This window comes from Fukomys damarensis, unplaced genomic scaffold, assembly GCF_012274545.1.
Source record: "Fukomys damarensis isolate Sample0158 unplaced genomic scaffold, DMR_v1.0_HiC HiC_scaffold_15, whole genome shotgun sequence".
Classification (NCBI taxonomy): Eukaryota; Metazoa; Chordata; class Mammalia; order Rodentia; family Bathyergidae; genus Fukomys; species Fukomys damarensis.
In genome coordinates, this window is record NW_022900927.1 from 5,669,048 (window position 1) to 5,676,847 (window position 7,800).

The window sequence follows — 7,800 nt, forward strand, 5'->3', positions numbered from 1 at the left end:
TGTAGAAAGACATTTAAGATCGGGAGCTTTCTTTTTTTTTTTCTTTTTATTGAGTTTATTGGTACAATCTAGGTATTCAATACAGTTACATTCATTATTGGGATTCTGTACCTTCACATGACAGGTCTTGGTTCTCATTTTTTCTCCTTGTCTTTGCCCTCCCTTCACCCCCCCATTTACAAATTTTTTATTTCTATTTTTTCATTTTATCATATTTTTTCTTTTCCTTTATTTCCTTTCCCCTACCCTTCCCACTTTCCCTACACCTCTAGCCCTTTTCTTCCTATTTCACACCATTAATTATCCCATTAGGATCTTGTGTGCCATTATAGTTTTTCACACCAGAGAAACTATTCGGAATTTACACATTTGTGACTTATGTATTTCACTTAAGAGTATATCCTCTATATGTATCCATTTTCCTATGAATGACTCTAATTTCTCATTCTTTATGGCTGAGTAGTATTCCATTTTATAGAAAAACCACATCTTCTTTATCCAGTTTCCAACAGATGGGCAAATGGGCTGTTTCTAAGTTTTAGCTATTACAAACTGTGCCACTATAAACATTGATGTGCATATAACACTGTGGTGTGATTCTTTTAGAAAGATACCCAGCAGAGGGATGGCTGGGTCAAATGGAACCTCTAGTCCAAGCTCTTTGAGGTATCTCCATATTGATTTCCATAGTGGTTGCACCAGTCTGCACTCCCACCAACAATGGAGAAGGGTTCCTTTAAACCCACAACCTCGCCAACATTTGTTATTGTTTGATTTCTTGATAGCAGCCATTCTTTGTGGGGTGAGGTGGAATCTCAGTGTTGTTTTCATCTGCATCTCTCGAACGACCAGTGATGTGGAACATTTTTTCATATATTTACTTGCTGTTTTTACTTCTTTGTCTGAGAAATGTCTGTTCATTTCAGATACTCATTTTTGTTTTTTTAAAAATTGAGCTTATTGGTACATTTTAGGTATACAGTACAGTTACATTCAACATTGAGATCTTGTACCTTTACATGACAGGTCTTGGCTCTCATTTTTTCACCTTGTCCCTGCCCTCCCTTCACTCTCTCCTACCAGATGCCCATTTTTGAATCAGGTCTTTATATTTGTGGGGGCTGATTTTTTGGAGTTCTTTATATATTCTAGATAATAGTCCTTTGTCTGAGGAGCAGCTGATAAAAATTTTTTTCCCACATTGTGGGTTGTTTCTTAATTCTGTTGATGGTTTCTTTTGCAGTGCAGAAGCTTCTTAATAAGATGAGATCCCAGTTGTTGATTTTTCCTGCTAGTTCCTGTGCTACTGAAGATTTGTTCATAAAGTCTTTTCCTATGCCAATGTCTTCAAGAGTTCTGTCTATCTTATCTAGAAAAAATAATCCAAAAATTCATTTGGAACCAGAAGAGACCTAGAATAGCAAAAGCTATCTTAGGCAACAGAGACATGGCAGTGGGTATAACAATTCCCAATCTGAAACTATACTACAAAGCTACTGTGATAAAAACAGCATGTTACTGGCAAAGAAACATACCAGAAGATCAGTGAAATAGACTGGAAGATAAAAAAGCAACTCCAGATGTACTCAGCTACCACATCTTTGTCAAAGGAACCAACCACCCTAAGTGGAGGAAAGATAGCCTCTTTAATAAATGGTGTTGGAAAAACTGGATTTCAACCTGCCAAAGATTAAAACTAGATCCTTATCTTTCACCATGCACTAAACTAAAATCCAAGTGGATTAAAGATCTAAATATTAAAAAATAGTCATTAAATTTGCTGGAAGAATTACTTCTTATTATAAAGAAAATCTCAACATAAGATGATTTTGACCATTTTCTTTCTTTTACAGCATAATTCTAATTGTGAGATAGCATCACAGTACTTTCCTTTGTGTACTTGGCTTTAGGAGGTAGGCACACCACGTCCCAGTGTAGAGAAATACTAAATTGCTCCTTAATACATTTGAAAGAAGTGTGAGGTTCAGATATGGAGTTCTTAATCTGAAACAAGAGAAACAAATGTGGCATCCCATAAGTCTCTTCTTGGTTCCTATGCCCCCAGGGCATCCCCCAAGGTTTATTCCACTCCAGGGCAGTTAGCTACTTCTGGAGAGAGAACCAGAAAATAAAAACAGACTGTACTATCTACGCTTTACCAGTGCACAATCTTATCTTTCTCAGGAAACTTATATCCTTACTTCAATAGGTACTCTTAGAGCACAACTTACAATTGACTTCAGCTATATGATCATGTTTAGAGAAGTATTGCTAGTAAACCAAGAAATTTAAACCACTGCTTTCTAGTTCCTTGAAAGAGAGAGAGAAAAATAGGGCACTTTTCCTGCAAAAGAGATCACCTCCAGAGATGCTAAGTCAGAGTTTCTTTCTTGGGCTCTAGGGTAGAGAAAGCTCTGAGAAATTTCTATTGTCTATCCAGTCTTTTAGGCAACTTTTATTAGTGGCAAGACAAGGCTACTCCTTTAAGGTCCATTTTATTATTATTATTATTATTATTATTATTATTATTGGTACTGGGGATCAAACTCATGTCCTTGCACTTGTAAGGCAGACATCAGAACCACTAAGCTAAATACCCAGCCCTAAGGTCCATTTTAAATTCACTAACTATTTGAAAGTCATAAGTCTTCCTAGCAGCCATAATCCACATTAGTAAAGGAACCTTTATTAACTCCTTACCTGCACACTTGAAGGAAGAGAAAGGCTGACCAAAATAGTCCCATATTCTAGTTAGCATGTAAAAACAAATGCAAGTTACCAATTGCTATTTTTCCCTAGTGTAAGACAAAACAGTTCTTGCAAGTTGTCTTACTTAGTCTGACTTTATGGAAGGAGGAGCAGTCTGACTACAAGGGATACTCAAATGAACTCCCAACAAATTGGAGAAAGTTGAAGAGGAGTTTCTAACTCACTACCAGAGAGAAAAAGTCCAAATAAAGCTCAAGATGGTTAAATATAAAAAAAATCACCATATAGCATTTTATAAGACCACAGTCACCATTCCAAAATCCATAACCTATCAGAAAAGGTGTTTTTCTCCCCTACACACATAAATGATGAAGACCATGCCTAGGAGATGGTGGTGGGGAGAAGGCTCAGTAGTTTTTAATCTGTGAAAGATTTTTATATTTGTCTAGAGGGCTGTCTTACTAGTAGCAGAGAAGGCAGTACAGACCTGTAGCTCAACTCTTAACAGAGGCTTAAGAAAGGGCTCTGATGGCATCATTTCAGGTCACTCTGAGACTAAGGATACCTGGTGTTCACTGACAGTTCCCCTTTCTCCTCACAGAGGAGTCCAGATAGGACAAGATGTGGAGATTTTCTATTGATTACCTGGATAGGCTGTTGAGAGCTAGTTTCTTCCAGGGGACCTTTGGGTATCTGCCAGAGAATAGCCCTGGCCATGACCCCTCAGTTGTCACCTCAGTTTCCCCTAGTTCCATGCAATCAGAGATCTGTTTCTGAAAGGAACCCGATAGCCAATATGGTCAATGTTTCACCAGCCATTGGCATCAATGGGAGTGGGGATTCACCAGCGGGCAACTGGAGAAACCTGTCCTCTACTTTGAGGGTGGCAGCTCCCCTAAGGGCAATTACTAGCTGGCAGAGTAACCATTGTTTATGATTCTATAAGGGACAAATAAAAGCCTGAGCTGTCTTTATCTGACATTATCTCATGAGACACCTATTTTGCAGCATTTTGAAGCAACTAAGTCCAAATGCAACAAAATAAGAAGAAAATGTAATTTTAACAAAACACAGTGCCTAAGCAAAACAAGAAATTCACAAACATTTAAAACATACAAATTAAAATTAAGACATTTTCCTTTTTTTTTTTTTTTTTTTGGTACTGGGGATCGAACTCAGAAATTGACCATTTGTGGTAGTTATTAATCTATCACATTTAGCCATGTGAATTAAATCAAAATTGAGAGCCAGCCCAAAATATGTTTATAGTGAAAAAACTCTTCAAAATAGCAACTTTACCCTTCAGGATGGGGAGTTAGAAGGAGTTAGGAGGAGGGGAAGAGGTAGGTAGAAGAATCAGAGAAGGTTTCAATTGAAGCCAGAGGACACAGGATGATCACTCAAACTCTAGGAAACTGTTGAAGACAAGAGAGAAAGACAGAGTGCAAGAACAAAGACAAGAATAGAGCAACCTAACATTAATCGGGACTTACTTTCCTTTGAAACTAATGACACTGAAGTAAAGGAAAAAGAGAGAAGAAAAGAAAAGAAAAGAAAAAGAAGAAATCTGAATTAGGGCAGGAACAGGAACAACAAGGGAGATAAAGAATCGTGTGGGGGAGCAAGAGACTGAGTGGCAAAATGAAGACAGAAAAAAGAAAGAATTTGCAGAATGGGAAAAATAAAGTTTTAAAACTGAAAATTAAAAATTAAAAATATGAGGAAAAGAAAGAAGAAAAAATTTGAAGAGCCTCTTTCAGGGTGTATCTCTGCTGTCACAATAGATAATGTGGGCAGCAATGTGCAGAACTAAGTCAATTAGTCTCAACTAGCCAATGGCAGACCCCTGAGATTCAGGCTGAATTCTGTCTGAAAGCCCAAGTTGAGCTCCCTGACCTCCTGCAGGGTTGAACTCTCCAAGGATCTACTCCAGATTACTGCTGCCCTTTTCCTGAAGATAGTCCAAGTTCTGATGGAAGGTTTCTACTCCAGATTACTGCTGCCCTTTTCCTGAAGATAGTCCAAGTTCTGATGGAAGGTGGTGATCCCTCCAACTTACCAACTACAGCGGTCTGATGTGCCTTTATTGTAGTTGTTCATTTCCATTCTATCTTCTGGAGCTCAGTATGATGGCCTTTATGATCACCTGTGCCTCTGTAGTGTGGATTCAGGTTTCAGCACAACCAGGAGGCCTGAGAGCATGGGTGGGGGGAGTATGCCACACAGATGCCCATCCTCACTGGTCTGCTTGATGAAGGTCAGGGTTCTGGCGAGCTCCCTGTGCAGCTGGCTGGTACTCACCCATCTGCTTGATGAAGTCTGGGGCCGAAAATTCTTGAGATTCACAAAGTTAAGCAAAACTAGAAAACACACTAAGGCAAAACTGTGGAAAGACTTAAAACAAGCTCACCTTATATGAAATTCTAAAATTAGGTAAATGTGTATTTATTAGATGCAATTTCTTTAAGTCAAATCTCTTTCAGGGAAAGGATCTACTTAAATTTGGAGTATCTTCTAAATCTGGAAGGGATCTACAAAGGTTGACATCCCCTTGGGAGGAGAGATCTTGTGTGATGAGATGCAATAAAATGGAAAAGAGGAAATTATTGTTTTCAAAGTTCCTTGGAAATTCATGAGAATTCCAAAGTCTGGAGAAAGAACCACTGGTGTAGTCTACCTGATATTTTGCCTTAGTATAGTGTTACAGGAATTCCTTCCTCCTATAGAACTTCTCTGCTCTTGTAGGTATGGTAAATTTCACAGACTCCTAGGATTCCAGCCCAAGTGTAGACCTAAGTTTCCAACTCTTGTGCTCCCAAGAGTGTCCCTTTTCCTCACTCTTCAGACCCTGGTTGAATTCTTCTCCTCTTTTAGCATCTTATTTTACTTATTTATTTTTCTTGTACCAGGGATCCAACTCAGGACCTTGCACCAGGCCACTGAGCTACATCCCTGATCATTCCCCCGATTCCTCCCATTCTGTCTTCTCCCACTTGCCTTTCTTTGTTTAGTTTCCTCTTCATGTCTGAGGAGGGCCACATTTATCTAATTATCTAGTAAAACAATTAATTTTTTGTTGGTCCTCAGCCCCATTCTGGTCCTATGTACTTAGCTTTTTATTATTAAGATGAAGATGTTAGCAAAGTCATTTCCCAGATTCTAATGCTGGAGGTTAGGCTCAGCAAGTGGAAAGTGTGGCAGAGAAATGAGAAGAAACAACTAATTCATCTCGAGAATAGGCTTGGCAGTTACCCTTCAGCAGCCTCAACAGTGGTTTACTTAGGGATTGGACAACTCTGCCAGCCATGCTAGGAGTTAGTGTTTTACCCTTTGCTGCTTTCCAGGTGAAGGTGTCAGGAGAGGCACAGAAAATGGAAAGTGTTGGTAAGGCTGTGCTTTGGCCTAAGAAACTGTTTCCTCCTCCAGTCAGTAGCTTCTTCTGTTTTCTCTATTGCTGTCTAAGTTCATCCTCAAACCTATTCTCAAACCTGGATTCTAAAGTTTGTCAGTATCTGAGGGCTCTGACTCTTTTATTGTAGTGAATCTTAAGCTCAAATCTCAAATCACCATGGGTCAAAATAAAATTATGGATTATCGACAGTTTGTCACTTATAAACCTAAATATTGTTTCAAAAATGTTTCTTCTTACAAGAGAAGTCTGAAACCAGACTTCTAGATTGCCACTGTACATTAAATATGAGCCAAAGGAAGAAATTACCTTATGTTCCTTCCTTGACAATTCTAGAGATCCCTTTTACAAGACATTTTCTTGTATCTGACACACTTTAAAAAAAAGTTTTCCTGGGACCAGGGATGTAGCTCAGTGGGACCACATCTGTCTGGAAGCACAAGGTCCTGAATTCAATTTCTGGTACTAGGAAAAAAAAGTTTTCCCAATGACTTCTGTCTAATCATCTTGGTGCAATTTTACTCTATTTTCTAATTTTTCTCTGTGATTTAAAATGTAAACCCTTTTGCAACATCCTTTTCAGAGCTGCTTTTACTTCCTGGTTATTCAGGCTGTAGATAAAGGGGTTCACCAGGGGAGTAACCACACAGTATTGCACAGAGAAAAGTAATTCCATTGAAGAATTTAAGTTTGGGACAAAATAGCGAAGACAAGCAGATCCATAGAACAAAATCACAGTAGTGAAGTGGGAGGAGCAGGTGGAAAAGGCCTTGCTCCTGCCTGTGGTGGTGCTGATGCTCAAGATGGTGGAGACAATATGCATATAAGAGAAAAAGATCAGGAGGAAGGTCCCAAAAGCGTGAAGAACAGTGGAGCCCAGTAGGACTGCAAAGTTGGAGGAGACATCAGAGCAGGACAGAGAGAATAGGGAGGGCAGCTCACAGCTGAAGTGAGGCATGACGTAAGACTCACAGAAGTCCAAATTCCAAGCCATGAGAGTGTTAATGAGAGCATCCAGGAAACCCAGTCCCCACGAGGCCCACACCAGACCCCCGCAGAACTGTCTACTCATCATCTGGCCATAGAGCAGTGGATGGCAGATGGCAGCATAGCGATCATAGGCCATCACTGAGAGCAGAAAGACTTCAGTCCCTGCAGTCGAAAACACAAAGAATTCCTGAGTCAGGCAGCCTTTTACTGAGATTGATTTCCTCTGAGACAGGAGAGTCTCCAGCATCTTGGGCACAGTGACTGATGTTACACAAAGATCCAGGAAGGAGAGATGACTCAGGAAGAAGTACATGGGTGCGTGGAGCTGAGAATCAGCCCTGACGACCAGCAGCATCGACAGGTTCCCCATGATGGTCACAAGGTACAACTCCAAGAAGAGCGCAAAGAGCAGGGCCCGAATCTGTGGCTGAGCAGGAAGCCCCAGGAGGATGAACTCAGTGATGGTGCTGTGGTTTCCTGTGGCCATGATAGAAGAGGCCCCTCTGGAACAGCACAGAGAGGAAGGTGAGGCAGTTACGCAGTCTTCATGTCACCTCAGAGTTTCTACTGCACCCTTCCCCAGCCTGCCTACTCATCTTTTGCATAGATTTTGTACCTTGTCCCCCTCCCCTCCAGAATCTTTCTCTCATACGATTGGCACTTGAGCAACTTCTGAGCCTGAGCTAAATCCC

General features: G+C 40.2%; 1 protein-coding gene across 1 annotated transcript; it reads right to left on the reverse strand.

Moving 5' to 3' along the window:
* Positions 1–6,641: 6,641 nt before the first annotated feature.
* Positions 6,642–7,595, reverse strand: LOC104861994 (olfactory receptor 8S1). Its single transcript, XM_010623690.1, has one exon. It carries the CDS (start codon positions 7,593–7,595, stop codon positions 6,642–6,644), a length of 954 nt encoding a protein of 317 aa, XP_010621992.1.
* Between the last annotated feature and the right edge of the window lie 205 nt (positions 7,596–7,800).